General features: G+C 42.8%; 2 protein-coding genes across 5 annotated transcripts in view; both read left to right on the top strand.

Annotated features, from left to right (window-relative positions):
• Positions 1-11,886, top strand: part of LOC121904326 (dynamin-1-like) — a 31,408-nt gene extending 19,522 nt beyond the window's left edge. For 2 of the 3 annotated variants that reach the window (XM_042422010.1, XM_042422011.1), the window contains 3 exons: positions 1,128-1,282; positions 1,402-1,566; positions 5,617-6,218. In XM_042422010.1, the coding sequence (XP_042277944.1) occupies positions 1,128-1,282; positions 1,402-1,566; positions 5,617-5,677 (381 nt within the window). In that variant the 3' untranslated portion in view covers positions 5,678-6,218. Of the gene's footprint in view, positions 1-1,127; positions 1,283-1,401; positions 1,567-5,616; positions 6,219-8,110 lie in introns of those variants that run through there. The other variant, XM_042422009.1, reaches the window with a different exon arrangement.
• A 2,744-nt stretch (positions 11,887-14,630) lies between these two features.
• LOC121904432 (rap guanine nucleotide exchange factor 1-like) overlaps positions 14,631-25,000 on the top strand; it is a 26,982-nt gene continuing 16,612 nt past the window's right edge. The window contains exons 1-9 of one of the 2 annotated variants that reach the window (XM_042422184.1): positions 14,631-14,997; positions 16,499-16,644; positions 17,050-17,255; positions 17,330-17,486; positions 17,582-17,811; positions 20,598-20,703; positions 22,097-22,169; positions 22,525-22,695; positions 24,982-25,000. The exon at positions 24,982-25,000 is cut by the window's right edge and continues 134 nt beyond it. In XM_042422184.1, coding sequence (XP_042278118.1) covers positions 14,970-14,997; positions 16,499-16,644; positions 17,050-17,255; positions 17,330-17,486; positions 17,582-17,811; positions 20,598-20,703; positions 22,097-22,169; positions 22,525-22,695; positions 24,982-25,000 — 1,136 coding nt within the window. In that variant the 5' untranslated portion in view covers positions 14,631-14,969. The remainder of the gene's footprint in view (positions 14,998-16,498; positions 16,645-17,049; positions 17,256-17,329; positions 17,487-17,581; positions 17,812-20,597; positions 20,704-22,096; positions 22,170-22,524; positions 22,696-24,981) is intronic. The other variant, XM_042422183.1, reaches the window with a different exon arrangement.

Consider the following 25,000-nt stretch of genomic DNA (forward strand, 5'->3'; position numbering starts at 1 on the left):
CCACTGTCAGTCTCACTGATGTTGACTAATAGAAGTTTTAACACACTGAAGTAAATGAACTATAGCTGCAGTATATTATAGCAGTGGACCACAGCGTGGAGCTTTACATTGTCCAAGTTCAAATCTGATAACAATACCACAGAAAATGAATATTTTACATTTTAGTTTCCTGAGTGTATGTCTGGCTTCAAAGGACGCCTGATTTATGAAGCATAAACACATTATAGAGCTTCTTTAAACTAAACTCAGTGCATATAAAAGAGTCAAAACAAGTGCTGTGGTATAAAAGTAGTTCATATAAAAAGCAACACATGAAGCTATTTATATTCACATCGTTTCCTTGTTGTCTCGACGCTTGTGAAACGATTCGTTTCACTACCAGAATTTGATCCATTTGGTCGGATAACATTTGAAAAGTCTGCAAGAGACGAACGATTGAATCGTTTTATCTCCGTTCAAGTTAGCGGTTAGCTAAAGCGGCTCGTCCCTGAACGATGACGAAGCCCATCTGACGTCACCGCAACCGGCTCGGAGGCGGGTCGATACGCTTTGACCCGACTTCAGAGAGGCTCCATCTTGTGCGTGACTTGGCGTGTTAAAACCGGGAATCAAAACGTAAATCAACGCAGCGTGGTTCAGCAGGGCGAGCCGCAGTCACTGAGACGCGGTACGATGGCTCAGTCCTCTGCATGTCGTCGTTCATGTATCCGGCAGGTCGACGCCTCGGTGCGGGTCCATCCAGTCGGTGTTCTCGGTGGACTCCGTCGGTGTTCAGCAGGTCCTGGCGGAGGAGCTGAGAGACAGCCGAGATCAAGAGTTTAACTAACTCTGACTCACTTTAACCTCTGATTGGAGGACTTCGGTGATGACGTGTCTGATTTATGGTGTTGAAAGCTTTGGAGAAATCAGTGAAAGTGACACAGAGACCTTTCCTCTACTCGCAGCGTTTCTCATGAGAAAGATCATGTCGGTGGTACATCTGCATTTCCTAAAGACACGTTATGTCTCTGGAAGGTTTTCAGAGATGTGCTTCACACTCCGGAGCAAGTTTTCTCCTCGTGGTCCTCAGAGGATCGACCCTGATGATCTTTGTGACCTGAGATGTTTGTCTCTCTCTCTCTCGTCAGGCTCATCACCGTGACGAGATGTTGAAGATGTACCACGCTCTGCGCGAGGGCCTCAGCATCATCGGTGACATCAGCACCACCACTGTCACCACAGCGATGCCGCCGCCTGTCGACGACTCCTGGCTGCAGGTGACGGGGATGCCGTCAGGACGCAGGTAACCTAGCAACAGGTCGGCTGTGGGCAACAGTGTGAAGAAAAAAATAAAAACAAGAAATAAACGGTGTGGAAGCGCTGACATGCTTACATCACGCTGACATCATCATCTCTCTCCAGGTCTCCCATGTCCAGTCCGACCCCCCAGCGTCGGGCCCCTCCCGGCCCCCCTCGTCCAGGCGGGCGTGCGGCCCCCTCTCGTCCCGCGGTGTCACCTGACCCAGGCGGACCCCCGCCCTCCGTCCCATCTCGGCCCAACAGAGCGCCGCCGCCCGGCGTCCCCAGGTACCCACGCAGTGTTTACCCGCTGTATCTGATAACATGGGGACTCTGAGGTCAGAGGTCAAAGGTTAGGCAGACAGCCTCCACTGACTGCAGGTCACCAGCAGCTGATTGGTTCTGTGTGATGTGTTCAAATGCTGTCAGGAAAGACGACTGACGAGTGTATTGTTTATTGTGTTTCAGTCGTTTTAAACTGACGTCAATACTGTGTGACCTCGCTGGGTTTGTCCCATTAGACAGCTGAAGACTACATTTCCCATCAGCCCTTTATCAGGAAGCTGTCCAGGAAGAAAAACTACTAAACAATGCTGCATTCATGTCACCTGGGTGATTAAATCTGTTTTGGAGGTTCAGCCTGTGTATTTGTGTTCTGAACTCTACAAAGACGTGTATTCACGTCGATTCACGTCGTCCGGGGTGAATTTACATCTACTTGCGTCTTTGCATTGACTTTGAATCGTACAGCGTGAAAAATTTGCTGTGTGTTCTTTCTGAACACACGATTAGAGACCGGGGGGATTAGGACCTGGGATCCCCTCAGGATCCTGCAGGAGGAGGTCCGGGACGCTGTGTCACTATGACATAAACCTGGATCTGAGGCGAGAAATACAACGGTTGGATGTTGGAAAATGTAAATATCATAATGGGACTGTTTATCGGCAGACGTTTAATTTATACAACGAAAAACCTCGATGATGACATTTCTAACATTAAAGTTGTTTTATCAAACTTCCAACTTTCTGTAAAACGGATTTAGCAGAAATAAGTTTACTTATCTTGGACGCTGCTGTTATGAGCAGTTAAAACTGAAAATCCCCACATTGTAGTGTGACCTGAATGCAGCATAGATGTGTTTGCACGTGTTTCCAGGTGTTCAGGGAGGTGAAGGCGTCACTGTGTCCACTTCGGTTCCACACAAACACAAAGATCTCACTGGAAAAGATTTCATTCTCTGTTTTAAAGCAGCTTTTAAATAAACGATTTCAGCTTCTGGTCAAAATAAACAAAATAAACTCTGCATCTGTAGATTCTGCTGCTTCTAACCTACAAAACAAAGAAAACTGCATCCACAGCGACTCAGCATATTCTCATGAACGTGTCGTGTTGTTGTGTTGAGGAGATTTGTGTTTTCCACCAAACTGGACACAGAGATGTTGTTGTTTTTACTGGTCAGAGCGTCTTCTTTGTTGGTGCTGTTGACAGAAAGCGATCCACAAACAATCTGCACAGACATGGAAAAGAAAGACCGGTCTTTCTTTCTTCCTCGGGTCATTCTTCTTCTCTTCATCCTCAGACCCTCCTCATCCTCACGTCCTCAGTAAAGGAACAGTCCTACATGATCAGTTTTTCATCTTTGTGTCTCGTACAGACACCAGTGCAGGACATGTTTAGCCTAGCTTAGCACAAAGACTGGAAGCAGGGGGAAACTGTTAGCGTAGCTTAGCACAAAGACTGGAAGCAGGGGGAAACTGTTAGCCTAGCTTAGCACAAAGACTGGAAGCAGGGGGAAACTGTTAGTGTAGCTTAGCACAAAGACTGGAAGCAGGGGGAAACTGTTAGCCTAGCTTAGCACAAAGACTGGAAGCAGGGGGAAACTGTTAGCGTAGCTCCATCAGGAGTGAAGAACATCCAACTTCCTACAAGTTCAACATTTGTTCCAGCTGCACTGTTTGCAAGGCCACGTTCAGACCAAACCCAGCAATCCGGCACTACGCTGCAGGGGTCTGCGGTGGCGGGTTTAAGGATTTATCAGAAACACCAGACAGCAGTTTATTAAACTCACAGACAGGATTTTACTGGAAAGTTTCATTGCGATGATCACGAGGTAAACAGTCGAATACAGCGTTCACGTTACAAAGGCCGCGTTCAGACCACATCTGGTTATGTCTGAAGAAAACGCAGCCGTCCATTTCATCTGAACGGGGGCAGCGGGAGGAGGAACCGCATAGGGCTCAGCAAAAAAACACAGCGGTTGTCCAACAAAAAGTTGGACGAGATTCAACTTTTGAGACGTAACATTGGCCAATCATGAAACATGATCGGACAACCAGGAATGCAAACGTGCGCTTTGTAACGGGAACACTATTCGACTGTTTACCTCGTGATGAAAGATAAAACGTTTGCCACCATGAAAACTTTCCAGAGTTGTAAAATCCTGCAGTGTTTTGGCTTCTGATAAGTCCTTAAATGCATTAATCTGTAGCTCCAACTTCACTTCCTGGATCGTATTTCATTACGATCACCGCTGCAGCTCCCTGCACTGTAGCGCCGGACTGCCGGTTTTGATCTGAACGCTGCTGAAGAAATTTTCGTCTGACATTTAGAATGTCTTGAAGCAAGTGAAGAAAATCTATGCTAGGCTAACAGTTTCCTCCTGCGTCCAGTCTTTGTGCTAAGCTAGGCTAACAGTTTCCTCCTGCTTCTAGTCTTTGTGCTAAGCTAGGCTAACAGTTTCCTCCTGTGTCCAGTCTTTGTGCTAAGCTAGGCTAACAGTTTCCTCCTGCGTCCAGTCTTTGTGCTAAGCTAGGCTAACAGTTTCCTCCTGCTTCTAGTCTTTGTGCTAAGCTAGGCTAACAGTTTCCTCCTGCGTCCAGTCTTTGTGCTAAGCTAGGCTAACAGTTTCCTCCTGCGTCCAGTCTTTGTGCTAAGCTAGGCTAAACACGTACTGGACAAACAGACATAAAGGCTGATCAATAATCCATCAACCTGCATGTCGCCATTTATACATCCACCTGGAGCCATGTCTGTCTCTCTACCTGTCTGTCTGTCTCTCTACCTGTCTGTCTACCTGTCTGTCTCTCTACCTGTCTGTCTACCTGTCTGTCTCTCTACCTGTCTGTCTGTCTCTCTACCTGTCTGTCTACCTGTCTGTCTCTCTACCTGTCTGTCTGTCTCTCTACCTGTCTGTCTACCTGTCTGTCTCTCTACCTGTCTGTCTGTCTCTCTACCTGTCTGTCTACCTGTCTGTCTCTCTACCTGTCTGTCTACCTGTCTGTCTCTCTACCTGTCTGTCTCTCTACCTGTCTGTCTGTCTCTCTACCTGTCTGTCTACCTGTCTGTCTCTCTACCTGTCTGTCTGTCTCTCTACCTGTCTGTCTCTCTACCTGTCTGTCTGTCTCTCTACCTGTCTGTCTACCTGTCTGTCTGTCTCTCTACCTGTCTCTCTACCTGTCTCTCTACCTGTCTGTCTCTCTACCTGTCTCTCTACCTGTCTGTCTACCTGTCTGTCTCTCTACCTGTCTGTCTCTCTACCTGTCTCTCTACCTGTCTGTCTACCTGTCTGTCTCTCTACCTGTCTGTCTCTCTACCTGTCTCTCTACCTGTCTGTCTCTCTACCTGTCTGTCTACCTGTCTGTCTGTCTCTCTACCTGTCTCTTTACCTGTCTCTCTACCTGTCTGTCTCTCTACCTGTCTCTCTACCTGTCTGTCTCTCTACCTGTCCAGCCATCTGCTTGTCTCTCTGTTTGTGTGATCCTGGTCTCACAGTACCTTATAAGGCTAAGTGGGAATCTCTCAGGTGTGACAGTCAGCACAGGTAGTCCCGCCCCCCACCCTGCCCCGCCCCCCTCATATTGACCATATATGGTTATTCTTTCAGAATCTCTATCAGTGACCAGTGAGGAGTTCACCAATGGTACGTCAGCTGTCTGTGTGATGTCACTGTCTGTCATTAACTCTGTGTGTGTGTATGTGTGTGTGTGTGTGTGTGTGTGTGTGTATGTATGTGTGTATGTATGTGTGTGTGTGTGTGTGTGTGTGTGTATGCCTCATCGTCCAATCAGATCGCTGTCCTCGCCATGTGACCCCGCCCACTCCCCTAGCATCATAATTAGATCTGTGATTGACAGCTTCATTGACTTATTACTGACTGTCTGTCTGTCTGTCTGTCTGTCTGTCTGTCACCTGTCTGTCTGTCTGTCTGTCTGTCTCTCACCTGTCTGTCTGTCTGTCTGTCTGTCTGTCTCTCACCTGTCTGTCTGTCTGTCTGTCTGTCTCTCACCTGTCTGTCTGTCTGTCTGTCTCTCACCTGTCTGTCTGTCTGTCTGTCTCCAGTCGGAGGGCTCCCGCATCTCCATCTCGATCCTCCAGACCAGCATCCGACTCGTCGCTCTAACACACACAGATATGATCCATTAAACATGTTTGATAGTTGTGGAGCACAAACACTCTTTTCATGTTGCACCTCACCAGCTCAGACTGGTTCCTATCAGTTCTAACTGGTGGTTCTAACTGGTTATTATTTTCATTAGACATTGTTCCCTCAGAGCTTTTTGTTTTTAATTATTTTTGGCACTTTTTGTCTTCATTGGTCAGTTATTGGTGAAGAGGCTGACAGGAAACAAGGGGAGACCCCCCCTCTGATAAAAAACTCAAATTTAGATCCATCTATTTCCAGTAATTAACAGCCAATCTCAAAGCTCTTGTTTTTATCCAAGGCTCTTGAAAAGGTCTTTCATTCAACTCAACACAGCATCTGTTAATAATAACGACTAGTATTCTATTCGTACAGCACCTTTCAGTCAAGAAACGCAGCTCCAAGTGCTTTACAACAAAAGAAATTACATGAACCAAGTGCTTCACATGAAAGACATAAAAGCCTGTAAAATACATTAATGTAATGTAAGATGGAAAATAAAAGCCTTTTGATAATGTTCATAAACACAAGATAAAATAAAGTGAAAATAGAATACATAGAATGTGCTTCAGTGGTGGTAATTTGATGGGGAAACTGGGAAAACTCAGGAAGTATTTCACCGTCTATAAAGCGCCGAGGTCTCTGAAGCCATAAGCATAACAGGACCTCCCTTTCCCACCAGTTTAACCAGTCTTCCCACTGGTTTAACCTCACTGTGGGTCTGATCTGCGTCAGGAGCAACCCGAAGCTGGTTAAAAACACACCAAACCTACCAACCACTGACCTCTGCACCCATGTAACACAAGATGGAAAATAAAACCCACTTGATAATAAAATAATAAGATAAAATAAAATAAAGTGAAACTCAAATACATAGAATTCATAATATAAAATAGAAGATAAAACCTGCTGACGCATGAAATAGAATACATACTGAATAATAATAACAATAATAAGATAAAAACAGTTAAAACATAGAGGGTATATAATAAAGTAAAGTAAAAAGTGCATTACAGTAATCAAGTTGGCTTGAAACGAAGGCATGGATCAGTTCATTTATAGATGGTCGTACTTTAGCTGTTTCTAAGGTGGAAAAATTACGTTTTCATCACCTTGTTAATGTGGGAAAGTAGGTGCTGATTTCTAAAAGATTCAATTCCTTTCTTCCAGGTCGGTATTGGTCCAGAAATTAGTACATCTTCTGGCCCTCAGATTAGCTTCCCTGTGTTCAGTAGTTTTGGGGCTATTTCTTTGGTTTTGATTAGCCGTAGTGCTAGTGGTGTGATTAGCTTCCCTGAGTTCAACACAGTATTATCACACATTTCACTCTGAGTCAGAGGATCATACCTGTTATGCAATGAGAGTTCAGGTGGTGGAGTACCACAAGGTTCCATATTAGGCCCTATTTTATTTACCTCTATGCAGATGACACCCCGCTGTATCTCCCTCTCAATCCTGGTGATCCGAGCTGTTTTAACTCCTGCTGAGCTGCACTGCCTGGTGATGGCAGAAAGCGTCTTACTGCTCCTCCAGGGTTAAACTGAGCTCCTAATTTTCAACCCTTCAGTATTTACCAAAACCGCAGTAGATACTCTTGAGACTCTAAAATTAAATGTAAACTGTCATGCAAAAAATCTCGGCGTTATGCTTTAAAATTCAATAAACAAATGAAGTCCGTTGTCAGCAGCGGCTTCTTCCATCTTAGATGACTCACAAAACTAAAGTAATTTCTGTCTGTTAAGGATTTAGAGACCATCGTAGATGCTTTTATCTCCTCCTGCATTGACTACTGTAAATCTCTGTACATAGGAATCAGTCAGTCGGCTTTATCTCGCCTGCAGCCGGTTCAAAATGCTGCAGTGCGACTCCTCACTGGTACCAGTAAGAGAGACCACATCACTCCTGTACTGGCCTCCCTTCACTGGTTACCAGTGAAAAGCTCCAGCTTATCTTTCTGAAGTCCTCATCCCCCTCAGATCTGCTGACCAATCACTGCTCGTCATTCCACGCTGCCACTTAAAATCCAGAGCTGATCGGGTATTTTAGAGCCTCCCCATCAACTGGTTTTTCAAAATCTCGTCTTTAGACTCATCTCTCTTCTTCAGCTTTTTAATAACCACCATGAAGACATGAATGGTCACACTCTGCTTTTATTCATTTATTTATTTTCTCTCTCTATTAATTATTTGTTCTCCATGCAGTGCTGTTGTGTTTTTAGCTGGTTCCAACTGGTTCTAACAAGCACTGACTGGTTCTAATTGGTTCCACCTGGTTCTGACTTGTTGCAGCAGAACACTAGTCATTGATTTATGGTTGATTGATGTAAACTTTGACCTTTAACCCCCCTCCTCTGTTTCTTTCTGCTCTTTTCTTTTTCTTCTTCATGTTTGTTTTTTGTCATTTTTCTCCCAGTCGGCCCAACAAAGGTAGCCCCGCCCACGGAGAGAGCCCCCAGTCTTCTATCGAGGGTTAACCCGACCCAGTGTGTGTTTGTGTCTCTACTGATGCTGTGTTACTGTCAACCTTACTAGTGATAATAATGATAATAATGATATTGATTATCAGCACACTATTGACATTTATAGCAAATGATCAGCAAACTACTGCAATATTGAGTGTATAAATGTGTGTCTGCTGTCAGGAGTTGAGACGGGTCAGCTGCCTGTCTGTCTGCTCTATCACATCATCAGAGGATTGATGATGAAGTCTCACTCGTCTCTCTGGACGTCACAGTCAGCTAGTTAGCTAGTTAGCTAGTTGCTAGTTAGCTAGTTGGCTAGTTAGCTAGTTAGCTATCTGCATCACTCCTATAAAATATAAAACAATCCTGTTCGAATATTGTTTTTTCTCATATTAATCTGAGGAAAAGTTCTGATTTGAGCCCTGCAAAAAAGGAAATCCAACAAAGTTAAAATATCTGATTTTACGATGATTAAACCTCATTTTTTCTTATCAAAGACAAAAATTCCTGTCAAGCAGCATCTGCACTGCAGGTTATTAGACTTGTTTCAAGGTAGCTGCTCTTAATCTGTTTCAGTTAGTTATTCAGTCTATTTTCCAGCTCGAGCCGACAGGAAACAAGTCTGAAAAGTGGATTGCAGTTTATCACACGATATCACACATATCTATTATGAGAAAATAAGATCGTTTTGTTTGTTTCAACAATCAGATCAAAGTGTTTGAAGATATTAATTCCTAAACTGAGACAAATGGAAGGTAAAACAGCTCACAGCTCATAATCTGAGGCGACTTTAAAGACAAATAATCTAGTTTCAAACATCTTTAACTGGAATTTCTGACAGTTTATTTATTATATGAAGCCAAACAGGCTTAAATCTCATTTTTAAAACTAGTGTTGAGGTTGGATCGGGTCTGATATTGGCTCGATTTGTTTGCTATAGTTTCAAGAAAACTTGAGTTATTTTTGTTGACTTTGTTGGTAGATTTTCTTGCTTGAAATGATCAAATGTTACTGGTTCAAAGAATATTTTGCACCATGTCAAGTAGGGAAGTCTTATCAGTGTGCTTGAATGTTGCATTGAAGGAACTCGTCTTTACGGTGTAAAGTTTACATATTGGTTTAATTTATGTATTTATTAATCTATTTATTGATTTATTTATTATCTGATTTTCTTGTTAAAGGGAAACCATGAATGATGTTATTGGTGTTAACTGTTATGGTCACCTCGTGAAGAAAATGTTCTCTGTTATCTTCTTTTTCTGAAGCCATCAGTTCTTCACGCTTACAGTGATCAACTGTATTTAACTGTGACAGATTCTGAAATGTTACAATAAACGACATTCAGCCTCACCGGATGTCAGCAAACAACTATTTGCTGTGTAACGACAGAGCGGCGTAATGGCGTCCTGAGCAGAGAATGAAGTCACACTTCCTCTGTGATGTTTTTGGCTCCAGTGTGACATCTAGTGGCTGAATGTCGTTTGTTGCACCTTTAAATGACTTCTGACGTCTGCTGTCCGAGTCCTTCAACGACCGTCAACGACTGCTCTCAACTGGTTACAGCTGCTTTTGAACTGGTCCAAACTGGTTCTAACTGGTTCAGACTACTTCCAACTTGCTCTAACTGAAAATTCTACTTCCAGCTTGTTCAAACTGGTTCCTACTTGTTTAAACTGGTTCAAACTAGCTCAGACCAGTTCCAACTGATTAAACTGGTTCCAACTGGTTCCAACTGGTTCCAGCAGATTCCAACAGCTTCTAACTGGTTGCGGCTGTTTGGAATTGGTCCTAAAGGGTGCCAGTTTGCTCCAGCTAGTTCCAACTGGTTTTAACTGGTTCCAATTGGCTCTGACTGGTTATGAAGGGTTATAACTATCTTGGATTGATCCCGCCTGGTTCTAAGTGGTTCCTGCTCATTTCAACTGGTTCTAGCTAGCTCAGACCAGTTCCAACAGATAAAAACTGGTTCCAGTTGGCTCTTTCTGGTTTTGACTGGTTCCCAGCTAGTTCTGAAACCAGTGGGCACAGTAAGCAGCAAACTATAAAACAGCCAACTAATATTCACAATGTGGAGAAGTTGATGCCTTTTACTGGTCTTTAATGTCCCTGAAATGTTTCCTAAATCACTTTGTACAATGTTCGTAGCTCTAATGACGAGTAAAACAGAGACAGAGATATAAGAACATTTTTAAAGTTGAGTTAATTGTGTTGAAATTATAAGCAGTGTTTGTTGAACTGCTTCATTTAAAACAACTAAATATTAAACCTGCAGGTTGGAACTTTCACATATAAATGAACGTCTGTAACGAGTTCACACAGCGCTCATTAAGCTTTTCACCGCCAGATAAATCTCTCTGTTTCAGAGTTTTTAATCTGTGTCGGGTTTGACAGATGAATCATACTGAGCATGCTCTGTGGGCGGAGCATGTGCAGTAGAGACTTCCTGTTAACGGCTAACTTCTGGTTAGCTCTCTGCTAACTTGAATGGGAATAAAATAATTTAGTCGTTTGTCTTTTCTAGACTTTCCAAATGTTACTGGAACGAACGGATTGAACGGATTTCTGATAATGAAACGGGTCATTTCATGGAGGACGTATGACGCTCAAAACTATTTATCCACCGTTTTACAGCCGCGACCGTAGCGACGGAGGCCACGGCGAAGCCTGTGACGTAAACACGTGTCGAGTGTCAAGTCCCACACTGCAGGTTTAGTTCATTATTAATTCATTATTGGAATCTTGATTCATAATATACATTGAATTAAAAAGGATTAAATTAATTGGAAGTTTACCAAATTACGTTTGTCTCTGTTTTATTCGTATCTCTCCAGGAAACGTCTCAGGATTTCATGTTAACGTGTTACTGAGATGTCCGTTTACATTGTTAACTGAGATCTAGATTATTATAAAATTATCATGTAAAACGAGTTAAATTCTGCTGATGTTTTGTGCTCTGAACATTTAGAGTACGTGTTGTGTGATTCGTGGTTTCTGACGGATCTGAATCACGAATCCAGGAGACAAAAAATGTTGTAAAAATGGAAGCAAACTGCAGGGAAACGTTGTGTCCACGCAGTATTTATTCAGACCTCCCAGTTCTGATAAGTATTAATGCTGTATTCTGTCTGTGATGTAGCCGAGCACACGGAGCGACAGACGTTTGTGAATCTCAACTATAATGCTGATCTATCTATTCTACCTGTGTATGTTGTTCATGTTCTGGTGCTTCTGTAGAGTTTAGTCGAGCTCTGAGCTGCGTTCAACACGTTCGCAGGTGTTTGTAGCTGTGAGTCGTGTTCAGATTAATGTCAGCATGGCACTTAAACTCCTGATTTAAAGTAGACATGATCTTAAAAGGTGTTGTATGATTTTGAATGTTCTTTATTAATCAGTGAAGTGTTGCACGTGTCGCTCTGCGGCAGCGTGTTGGACGCAGCTCGTCCCCCGTACACACACCCGTGATGGTCAATAGTTCACTCTGTATCGTGTTAATATGAATATGTGTCATGTTTACAGAATATATGAAAATAATAATGTACCATATATATGTGAAGAACATATATATCGATATATTCAACTGAAATATGCAGCGGCCCAGACGGTAGTGTATGTGTGTGTGTATGTGTGTGTGTGTGTGTGTGTGTGTGTGTGTGTGTGTGTTGCTTTGTTGTGTATCTTGGTGTCATGTGATCAGGGCCAACAGAAACATGTGGGCATGAATAAAGTTTGCGTGAATGAAGCCGACGAGTGTCCAGTGTTTCTGTAGCCGAATACGCGTCAACAGTCCGCTAACGGACGTCCGGCTGCTCGTTGCTCTGCGCGTCTACGAAGTTTCAGATTCACCAAACGAGTTTAACGAGTTCACTAAAATCTGCTCGCCGCTCTTCATTCAACCCAGAATCTGTCAATCACAAAGAAACGCAAAATGACCACAAAGAGACAAGTAGGTCTACCTGCAGTAGCTACACGACACACTGGGTTAGATTTAGGCATGAGCAGTGAGATGTTAGGGTCAGGGGTCGGGGGTCAGGGGGCGGGGGCGGGTCTCCAAAAAGACATAAAACAATTTAAAAGAGATGCAAAATGACCACAAAGATCTAGTTATCAGTTATATTGCACCAATATGCAATATAATGTTGAGTTATGTTGTTATATTGAGGGACCGAGCCCAAAAGGCAGAGGACTACTGTTTCTTTCTTTATTATTACGGGACTTAAAGCTTAAATTTGACCCCCTAAACATGCTCAAAAACTCACCAAATTTGGCACGCACATCAGGTCTGGTGAAAAATTGGATAAAATGTAAAAATTAACCCCCAAAGTGCCAAAATGTGCTCTCTAGCTCTCACCTATGTAACAAATATGGCCGCCACGGCCCGTAGGAATGTCGTAGAGAGATCAAACCAAAACTCAATTATTCGTCTCATCAAGACCTACAAATCATACACTGACACACCTGACCTAAATCCAACAGGAAGTCCACAATCAGACTTTCAAAATAAGACTTTGACCCAATTTTGGACCCCAAACAAACTCTATCTCCTCCGAGGGCGTTAATGGTATCGGCTTCAAACTTTAATAGGTGACTTATGACACTGTGCTGAAAAAAAGTTGTTAAAAACTTTGTAATAACTTGAACGGTTTGGATTTTATAAGCCCTGAAAGTTGCAGTGCCACATCACCCTTACAATGTAAACCAATAGGGAGGCAATCTATGGGCATGAACTTTATGTCAAACAGAGGCTGCTGACGTCTAAACTATAAGTCTGACCACTTTCAAACCTGTATCAATGGATTCGCCACGAATAGCCTACTAAAATATGATTTTTAATGTAAGATTTAGCCAAAGTCATGGGATTTATGAGGAGATTTCACAAGAAGCGTACTCTAAAATCCTCCTCTCCAACTGCTCCTGGTGATGTCACTCCCTCAGTGCTGTGAAACATTCCGCAATACACACTCATTATAAAATCACAGGAGGAGCAAGAAAAGACTTTAAAACTCACACTCTAATATCTCAAAAACAATAAAAGATAGAAAAAACATGTAAATTCAAGATTTGTAGGTCAAAGTCTCGTGACTCATTTAAAGTTCAAATGAAGTTTGTATCTAAAACTATGTGGAAGCAGTAAATGTTCAAAAAGGTGTGGGTTCACTCACACTCTCCATTCAAATCAAACTTTAACCAGGTCATGTGGGTTAAAAGTCTTTACTTTTCTAAAAATAGACTTGATGAAAATTAGGAAAATAATTTGTTTTACACACAAACTCATCAAGAGTTCAAGTGAATGGGCCCAAAACTTGCATAATTTTGATGACACAGGTGTGAGCAAGACAGACATGTCTCACCCTGCAGAAAACTCTCATCCTGTCAATCAATCTTTCAAAATAAAAGCACACCACACTTGTAATAAATGTCCCTCATTTTTAAAAAGCAAAATGATCTGATCCCGACGGACCAGAGTGCGAGGTCCCGACCAACGCTGCTTGCAGCTTTAATTGTTTATATTATTGTATATCATGCACATATATTTTTATTTGAATTGTCTTATCTTGTTCTTCTCTCTTATTTTATTATTTACTCTAATCACAAAAAAACATAAAACGACCATAAAGATGTAAAAGAGACACAAACGAGTTTCTGCTTCATGTAAAAGAACCAATCAATCATCTGTAAAGTTTTCCTGCTGGACATCAGATGTTTCCTCTTTCACTGTAAAGTTCATTCTCAGAGTTTGTTCCACATCACACTGTGCCAGTTACATACTGGACATGACTGGTTCCAAACTGGTTGTCACGTCATAAATCCTGCTGGTACATTCAGGTGTTTTGAGGTGAAACAAACTCTGCACAGAGAAGACAAACATCATCACTGCTTTTATTCTGAAGGGACATTAAATTACATTTTAATGATAAAACAATAACAAGGTGATTCAAAGTGCTTTGCATAGAAAATAAAAGGCATCAAGACAGAGTATAAAAGTAACACAAGGCAACGTAAAAAGACATTTAAATACAATTAAAAAGCATTAAATTAAGACAAATTAAACAGTAAAATATTATCCTTTAAATCTGGTTTAATAGCAGACAAACAGAAAAGTCTTCAGCTGTTTTTAAAGGACTGAGAGTTGCAGGTTTCTGGGAGTTTGTTCAGATATGTGGAGCGTAAAACCTGAACCTTCTTCTCCAGGTTTAGTTCTGACAGAAAGCAGACCTGATCCAGACCTGATCCAGACCACCTGAGAGTCTGGATGCTTCATAACGCAGCAGCAGATCAGAAACCATTCGGTGCTTCATAAACCAGAATGAAAGAAGAGATGATTTAATATAACTGATGAGATTTGACTGTGTTGATTAAAGTTATCAGAAGTCGCTCAACAGAAAGAGACGAGTTCAGTTTTACTTGACGTGCTGATAGTTGATATTATATCATGTTTCTATGGAGTCAGATGTGCTGTCAGCTTCCAGCCAGCAGGAGGAGCTTCATCTTCACAAACTGAACGGTGTTCGCATGACGGCAGCATCCTCACATGTCTGTCAGTGAATGTAACTGACTGTAAATTTTAAGAGGAAGGAGAGAACGAGGAAGGAAGACAGACGGAGAGAGCCGTTAAAAGCCGAGTTAAAAGACAGAAATACTGAAATAAAGAGAAAGAAAAGATGATGAAGAAGAGAGAGAGCAGCAGAAGATGAAACCAGACAATTAAATCTTCACCGAGACCAGGACCTGCCTGCCTGCTTATCTACCTGTCTGTCTGCCCGTCTGTCTGCCTGCCTGTCTGTCTGTCTGTCTGCCTGTCCACCTGCAGACATGTCCTCTAGGCCTGAGAGTAAAACAGGTAAGCTCTTCTTCTACTAGTGTCTTTCAGTTATTTGTGAACTGTAGAGAAAATTCAACTTAGCAACTTTTCCATTGGACATGAACGCAGCACGCTGAAACACGTCAACATGAACGCAGCAATCTGAAACACGTCACGTTCATGCTCTGACCAATACTGTGAATTGAACTTCATTCCTGTTGAATTGATTCTTTTGTAAACTGGTGCAATGTTGATTATAGTAACACTTGAAACAGTCGTTTATATGAATATAAACTCTCTAACTGATGACCTGAGACTATAGAAGTAATGAAATAAACACATGTAGTCAGACTAATGTGTCCATCTGCTGCAGTAAGACGTTACATTTAACTTTAATACTTTAACTACATCTGGCTGTTAACACTGATGTACTTTCACTGAACCTCTTACATACTGTTCAGGGTCACATTCGACCCAGTTTTAGATGTCTGAGCAGTAAAAACACTTTATGAATCTAATGTGACACAAAGATGTAAAACAACCAGAAAAAAATATATTTAAAAACACAAAACACATGCAGCTGAAACACATTTTGTTTGTTTGGATCATATTGATTCTTGTTGCATTCTTCACATTTAATATAATTGATCAACTTCTTCTCCTGTTTAATGTGTGATTGTCCATAAACAAAAAGCTCAAAATCTAAAGAATAAAATGTCTGAAAGCTTCATGAAGATTAATCACGTTTATCTAATGATCATCAATAATCAATAATAGAAAAATGATGATGATGGTGATGGTGGTGATAATGGTGATAGTGATGGTGATGATGGTGATGATAGTGATGATAGTGATGGTGATGATGATGATGATGGTGATGATAGTGATGATAGTGATGGTGATGATGATGATGATGGTGATGATAGTGATGTGATGTGATGATGGTGGTGATGGTGATGATGATGATGATGTGATAATGGTGATAGTGATGGTGATGATGGTGGTGATGGTGATGGTGATGATGGTGGTGATGATGATGATGATGTGATAATGGTGATAGTGATGGTGATGATGATGGTGATGATAGTGATGTGATGTGATGATGGTGGTGATGGTGATGATGATGATGATGTGATAATGGTGATAGTGATGGTGATGATGGTGGTGATGGTGATGGTGATGATGGTGGTGATGATGATGATGATGTGATAATGGTGATAGTGATGATGGTGATGATGATGGTGATGATAGTGATGTGATGTGATGATGGTGGTGATGGTGATGGTGATAGTGATGGTGATGATGGTGGTGATAGTGATGGTGATAGTGATGGTGATGATGGTGGTGATAGTGATGGTGATGGTGATGGTGATGATGGTGGTGATGGTGATAGTGATGGTGATGATGGTGGTGATGGTGATGGTGATGATGGTGATGATGATGATGATGGTGGTGATGATGATGATGGTGATGATGATGGTGATGATGGTGATGATGGTGATGATGGTGATGGTGATGGTAACTCGTCTTCTTCTCTCAGCCTCCCAGTTTGCGACTCTCACTATGAGACTGAAGGGTAAAATCCACCAGCAGCGGAACAGATACTCTGATCGAATCAAACAAACCCCGTCACCGAGAAGCAAACCACCTGACCTGGACCTGAACGAAGACACACAGCAAGACAAGGTACACACACACACACACACACACACACACACTCACACACACACTCACACACACACTTTCTGGTCATTTTACGTCTTTTTGTACAAATATTCATTAAAACTGGGTTTTTGTGTGTATATGTGTGTGTGTGTGTGTGTGAATATGTATGTGTGTGTGTATATGTATATGTGTGTATATGTGTGTGTGTGTATGTATGTGTGTATGTATATGTACGTGTGTGTGTGTGTGTGTGTGAATATGTATGTGTGTGTGTGTTTGTGTGCGTGTGTGTGTGTGAATATGTATGTGTGTGTGTGTATGTGTGTGTGTGTGTGTGTGTGTGAATATGTATGTGTGTGTGTGTATATGTGTGTGTGTGTGTGTGTGTGTGTGTGTGTGAATATGTATGTGTGTGTGTGTGTGTAGCCGGTGTGTGTGCTCGAGGACCGCCAGCGGCTCGTCATCAGCTCTCTTCAGTACTTCAAAGCTCTGGTTGACAAACTTGGAGTGGACAAAGTGGACAAACTGGTTCTGGACCAGTCTGTGGTGGGCAGGCTGCTGGGCGGGGCATCCGGCAGCGTCCTGGAGGCGGTCCAGCCTCTGGTCCAGCTGGAGCCACACCTCCACAGCAGGTAGGTGACACCTGTCGACCTTTGACCCTGAACGTCAGTGAGGCGCCCTGCTGACCCGTCCGTCCTCTCCGCAGTAAGACCGTCTCCGCCTGTCTCGCTCGTCTCCACCGCTCTCTGGCTGAGCTGATTCGCTGGTGTGATCAGGTGATGCTGCAGGGCGTCGCCACCGACAACAAGGAGTCCACAGCCAGCGTTACCACGGTGATCAGGGCCGTGTTGGACGGGGTCAAGGTGAGGACACAGGCTCCTTCTGTCCTTTTCTTCTTTTTCTTCTTCTGTCCCGTCTCGTGCTGTTTTTATTGGCTCTTGGCTGGTTTGTCCGTCAGGAACTGGTTCGATTGGCTGCAGAGCGACAAGACGGCTCCGCCCCCGTGTCTCCTGTCCAATCACAGCCAGCCGTGGGGCAGCCTGGAGCGTTCGTCGGCCCGGAGACGTCGGACGAGACACTCACCTGTCCACTTGCAGAGGAGGCGGAGCTGCAGCCTTTAGCTCCTCCCAAGCCTGTGATGCCCCTCCTAGAGCTCCGCCCCCCATTGCTCCCCCCACAGGCCCTCAGGTGAGCATCACCACACATTTTATTTTATTTTATTTTATTTTATTTTATTTTATTTTACTTTATTTTATTTTATTTTATTTTATTTTATTTTATTTTATTTTATTTTTTGTTTATTTTATTTTGTTTTATGTTTATTTTATTTTATTTTATTTTATTCATATAGGGACAAATATATAAGATAAAGATGTCTAAGCTCAGCCAGTCTAACAGAGTTACATAAATCTGAAACTGCACAAGACTCAACAATTCACACACAAACAACACAAACAACACAAACAACACAAACAAACCATAAACAACCAGCAGCAATTTCACTACAGAATCTTTTATAGACGAGTTGAAGGTTTGAAATTTAATAAAATGATCCAAATGTAAAACATGGCGGCGCTTTGATCTGTGAGTTTCTGGATTATTAATCATCATAAAAGGCCTGAAAGCTGCAAATAAATAACTTTAATATGAACATGAGTTGAACAGACTCGTCTGATCAGAGATATTGATCCATCAGTGACTTATTGATCAGCGTCCTCTTGTGGTTTAATAATCGATGGATCTGTGAGAGTTTGTCGAAGGCTTGATCATGAAAGTAAGAATAGAAAAGACGCTGCAGAGAGAAGAGGAGTGAAGTGTGGCTAAAACAGGAAGCAACCCGACTTCCCGTCTCGCCACAAAAAGAGCGACAGGAAGTAGCAGAAGAAGAAGAAGTGAGAGAACGACTGAAATGAAATAAAGAAATGTGCACAGTCATCGTTAAACGCATTTCACAATTAGAATGACAAGAAGCTTATTTAACTGAACTTTAAGGCAGATTAATCAATATATAATATATATTATTATTATAAGTAGTTCAGAGTCTCAACACTTCTGTTCTCCACTTTGTAAATGATAAAATAATCAGGATATTATCAACATCTTAAACTTAATATGACTCATTATGAATCATCTGTAATATCTGATTCTAGTCATTCATCTCAAAACGTTTATTTAAAGAGCAGCAGATGAAGGTTTTACAGGAGAATGTTGTAATATTCCTTTAATCAGATTCATCAGAGCCACAAAGCTTTGATTACTGAAGATTATTGTTTATATGATCAATATGAACATTTCCTCTTGTTATTCAGACTGTAGCTTTATGTGGAGTGAAGTTATGCTTAATAAAATATAAAAGCAACATTCATCACTTACATCCGAACTTCTGCTGAGTTTATAACGTCACCTTCTCAAATAAAGTCAAACATTATAGTGAATTATGATACATGTTTCTGGTTCAGCAGTAAATCTTCCATCTGTGGTAACAAGATTCTACCAAACACTGAAATATTCCAGTAAATATTAGAACATTTTTTAATGAAAGTTATTATTATAATTATTTAACCTCATTTCTGACTAGAACATTATGAATTAAAGTTTGTCATCATGAAGATAGATCCGAGATGCTCCTCTGTCTCTTCAGACAGTTTATTAGCTTTATTAGCATGATTAGCATTACTAGCATGATTAGCATGATTAGTATTACTAACATGATTAGCATGATTAGCATTATTAGTATTACTAGCATGATTAGCATTACTAACATGATGAGCATGATTAGCATTACTAGCTTGATTAGCATTTTGGTGCTCTCTGTTTCTTCTTCTGTGATTCTTTGCTCTCAGTAGAGGTTTCCGGCGTCTCCACACTGACTACCTGATGCTGTTAGAATCGATGTTATTGATTGATGATGAAGCCCAGAGAGGCTCCGAGTCTCCTCCTGCTCCCTGACGTCCTCGGACGTGTCGGTTCTTGTAGTTCTGACGTTCAGACCGGATCAGATCAGAGCTGCAGACTCACTTCACTTCAGGATTATAATAATTTCATTATATTGTAATATTTGAGTAAATGTACTTTACTTCACTACTTTATAATTTGACTTTATCGTATTTATCTGACTACATGTTGGTCAGTCAGTCAGGAACAAAAAAGAAACAACAACAACAAAATAGTAATATTCCAGCAGTTGTGCGCTAATAAAATACTGTATATTATATGTTATATCATATTACTGTATATTAATCATCTCATTAAAATACAGAAATTTTCCATAATTTAAACATAGTTTATAGCTTTAATTTTTTGGTGAAATCTTGTATATTTTTTGGCTTTTTAATGATAAATAAGTTTATTTCCACCAATAAAAACAATTTAAATTACATTTCCTATAAAAATGTACTGATACTGCTATAAAACAAATAATCAGGCTTAAAATGACAGGAATGTACTGTTAGAAATTGAGTTTAATTACTTAATTTTTCATAAAATCTTCTATATTAATCTATATTTAATGTAATAAAATAATAAACAGGAAACGTCTGTTTTACAGTGTAGAACAAAACTGAAAACATCAAACTATAAAACAAGACGCTGGACTAACAGCTACGAGACGTTATATCTAAATAAATAAACATTTATGACATTATTATTATAAACTATAAACATTTATTACATTATTATTATAAACTATAAACATTTATTATGAACTTTTTTAATCCTTAAAAAAGCGTCATTACGTCATCTGTTTCCTCTGATGACGTAACTTCGGGGGTTTCTGTTCTGTTCTTTACTTCAGTATTTCGTTTCTCTGACATGTGACTCCGTTAGATCTGATCAGGATGTATTGATCCGGGGAGAGAATCTGCTTCATTGCTGATCGTTCAAACAGCTGATCTGAATATTACGTGTTGATGTTTGTTTTTTTGGGAAACACACCTTCATTAACCTGTCTGTCTGTCTGTCTGTCTGTCTCTCAGCCCTCCGGCCCTGCCCCCCAAAAAGCGTCACTCAACATCAGGCCCCACCCCCTGCAGGGTCGCCATAGTAGCACCAATGAGACGAGAGTCTGAAGTAGAGCGACAGGTAAATATGAGACAGTTACACAATATGAATATTATTAGTTTCAACTTTCATTTGATTTATTTTGATCTTTATTTTATTTTTTACTTTTAAGTCTCACTGATGGAAAGTAACTAAATACATTTACTCAAGTATTTAACTACAGTTTAGAGGTACTTGTACTTTACTTGAGTATTTCCATGTGATGCTACTTTCTACATTTCAGAGGGAAATATTGTACTTTCTACTCCACTACATTTATTTGACAGCTTTAGTTACTTTTCAGATGAAGATTTGACACAATGGATAATATAACAAGCTTTTAAAATACAACACATTGTTAAAGATGAAACCAGTGGTTTCCAACCTTTTTGTCTTTTGACGTCTTACAAAAAGCAGTGTGTAGTCGGGGTCACATTTCACATGTCTATGAGTTGTTAACAGCTCCACCAAATAGTGATTTTTCCCTCTAAACTTCTCACATGCTTTCATTTCAGTAAATGTTCAAATGATCCAATATTTCAGCAAAAATCAAAGATTAGAGAAAAAGTCCAAAAACTGAAAACAGATTTGTGTATCAGAACTTTGTTTTTTCTTCTTTCCTCTCCCATTAATCATCTCACCACCCCTCAGATTTATCTGCTGACCCTTTGGAGGGGCCCGACCCCTAGGTTGGGAACCACTGGACTAAACTAGCTAACTGTATATAAAGTAGTGTAAACTAGCTCCACCTCCAGCAGCTACAACAGTAACATGCTGCTCTAACACTGATGCTTCACTATTAATAATCTAATGATGTCATATATAATAATATATCAGTCAGAGGGACCAAACCACTACTTTTACTGCAATACTTTAACTACATCAAGCTCATAATACTTATGTACTTTTACTGCAATACTTTAACTACATCAAGCTCATAATACTTATGTACTTTTACTGCAATACTTTAACTACATCAAGCTCATAATACTTATGTACTTTTACTGCAATACTTTAACTACATCAAGCTCATAATACTTATGTACTTTTACTGCAATACTTTAACTACATCAAGCTCATAATACTTATGTACTTTTACTGCAATACTTTAACTACATCAAGCTCATAATACTTATGTACTTTTACTGCAATACTTTAACTACATCAAGCTCATAATACTTATGTACTTTTACTGCAATACTTTAACTACATCAAGCTCATAATACTTATGTACTTTTACTGCAATACTTTAACTACATCAAGCTCATAATACTTATGTACTTTTACTGCAATACTTTAACTACATCAAGCTCATAATACTTATGTACTTTTACTGCAATACTTTAACTACATCAAGCTCATAATACTTATGTACTTTTACTGTGAAGGACTTTGTGATGTTTTATTTTCATGTATAAATGTTTCATGTCTGCAGGAGTGTGAGGAAGACATCCTGAAGCTCTGCTCCTCGTCGTCTGCAGACTCTGCTGATGACGACACACACTGTGGTAACACACACACACACCCACACACACACACACACACACACATACACCCACACACACATACATTTCCCATCAGCTGCAGTGTGAGTGATGTCACTTCCTCAGTTGTTTGGTGCAGTGCTGCCTCCTGCTGTCACTCAGACATGTCTGATGTTAAACTTAAACCTCTAAAGGTTTGGTCACATGACGTTTCCATCCCAAAACTATTCTGTGTTTCCTGTTCACTTCTATTCAATCAAACTTTATTAATACAACTCAACGTGCTTCACAGACAATAACATTTATTTAAATAGGATGAAAAGTGGATAAAACAGATAAAAGATAAGAGAGAATAAAACCATGTGAACATCTTGTGCAGGTGTTCAGGTGTGTGTCGGATCACCTGCGCTTCCTGTCGTCTCTTCAGAGGAGGATCCAGACTACGCCTTCCTCCACACAGACCTGTCGTCCTTTGAGACTCTCCCTCCTCTACCTCCCCCCACCACCCTCCCCCCCACCCTGCCAGAGAAGAGACGGCGCAGCGGTGCAGGTGAGAACACACCTGTCTGTCTCGGGCTGGTACTGGGAACCTGAGGTTGGTACTGGGAACCTGAGGCTGGTACTGGGAACCTGGGGCTGGTACTGGGAACCTGGGGCTGAGGATGGTATTGGGCACCTGGGGCTGGTACTGGGAACCTGGGGCTGGTACTGGGAACCTGGGGCTGAGGATGGTATTGGGAACTTGAGGCTGGTACTGGGAACCTGGGGCTGTGGGTGGTATTGGAAACCTGGGACTGAGGATGGTACTGGCAACCTGGGGCTGGTACTGGGAACCTGGGGCTGGTACTGGGAACCAGGGGCTGGTACTGGGAACCTGGGGCTGAGGATGGTACTGGGAACCTGAGGCTTTAGGTGGTTCTGGGAACCTGAGGCTGTGGGTGGTACTGGGAACCAGGGGCTGAGGATGGTACTGGGAACCTAGGGCTGTGGGTGGTACTGGGAACCTGGGGCTGAGGATAGTATTGGGAACCTGGGGCTGGTACTGGGAACCTGGGGCTGTGGGTGGTACTGGGAACCTGAGGCTGTGGGTGGTACTGGGAACCTGGGGCTGAGGATGGTACTGGGAACCTGAGGCTGTGGGTGGTACTGGGAACCTGGGGCTGGTACTGGGAACCTGGGGCTGTGGGTGATACTGGGAACCTGGGGCTGAGGATGGTACTGGGAACCTGGGGCTGAGGATGGTACTCAGAACCTGAAGCTGTGGGTGGTACTGGGGACCTGGGGCTTTAGGTGGTACTGGGAACCTGGGGCTGTTGGTGGTACTGGGAACCTGGGGCTGAGGATGGTACTGGGAACCTAGGGCTGTGGGTGGTACTGGGAACCTGGGGCTGAGGATAGTATTGGGAACCTGGGGCTGGTACTGGGGACCTGGGGCTTTAGGTGGTACTGGGAACCTGGGGCTGTTGGTGGTACTGGGAACCTAGGGCTGTGGGTGGTACTGGGAACCTGGGGCTGAGGATGGTACTGGGAACCTAGGGCTGTGGGTGGTACTGGGAACCTGGGGCTGAGGATAGTATTGGGAACCTGGGGCTGGTACTGGGAACCTGGGGCTGTGGGTGGTACTGGGAACCTGAGGCTGTGGGTGGTACTGGGAACCTGGGGCTGAGGATGGTACTGGGAACCTGAGGCTGTGGGTGGTACTGGGAACCTGGGGCTGGTACTGGGAACCTGGGGCTGTGGGTGATACTGGGAACCTGGGGCTGAGGATGGTACTGGGAACCTGGGGCTGAGGATGGTACTCAGAACCTGAAGCTGTGGGTGGTACTGGGGACCTGGGGCTTTAGGTGGTACTGGGAACCTAGGGCTGTGGGTGGTACTGGGAACCTGGAGCTGAAGATGGTACTGGGAACCTGGGGCTGTGGGTGGTACTGGGAACCTGGGGCTGTGGGTGGTATTGGGAACCTGGGGCTTTAGGTGGTACTGGGAACCTGGGGCTGTTGGTGGTACTGGGAACCTGGGGCTGAGGATGGTACTGGGAACCTGGGGCTGAGGATGGTACTGGGAACCTGGGGCTGTGGGTGGTACTGGGAACCTGGGGCTTTAGGTGGTACTGGGAACCTGGGGCTGTTGGTGGTACTGGGAACCTGGGGCTGAGGATGGTACTGGGAACCTGGGGCTGAGGATGGTACTGGGAACCTGGGGCTGTGGGTGGTACTGGGAACCTGGGGCTGAGGATGGTACTGGGAACCTGGGGCTGTGGGTGGTACTGGGAACCTGGGGCTGTGGGTGGTACTGGGAACCTGGAGCTGAGGATGGTACTGGGAACCTGGGGCTGTGGGTGGTACTGGGAACCTGGGGCTGTGGGTGGTATTGGGAACCTGGGGCTGAAGATGGTACTGGGAACCTGGGGCTGTAGGTGGTACTGGGAACCTGGGCTGAAGATGGTACTGGGAACCTGGGGCTGAGGATGGTACTGGGAACCTGGGGCTGTGGGTGGTACTGGGAACCTGGGGCTGTGGGTGGTACTGGGAACCTGGGGCTGAGGATGGTACTGGGAACCTGGGGCTGAGGATGGTACTGGGAACCTGGGGCTGTGGGTGGTACTGGGGACCTGGGGCTGGTACTGGGAACCTGGGGCTGAGGATGGTACTGGGAACCTGGGGCTGTGGGTGGTACTGGGAACCTGGGGCTGTGGGTGGTACTGGGAAGCTGGGGCTGTGGGTGGTACTGGGAACCTGGGGCTGTGGGTGGTACTGGGAACCTGGGGCTGAGGATGGTACTGGGAACTGGTAGTGGTCTCTCTGTCTGTCTGACTCTCTGATGTTCTGAACAACAGGAGCTTCCAACTCTCAGGC

This window comes from Thunnus maccoyii, chromosome 9, assembly GCF_910596095.1.
Source record: "Thunnus maccoyii chromosome 9, fThuMac1.1, whole genome shotgun sequence".
Taxonomy (NCBI): Eukaryota; Metazoa; Chordata; class Actinopteri; order Scombriformes; family Scombridae; genus Thunnus; species Thunnus maccoyii.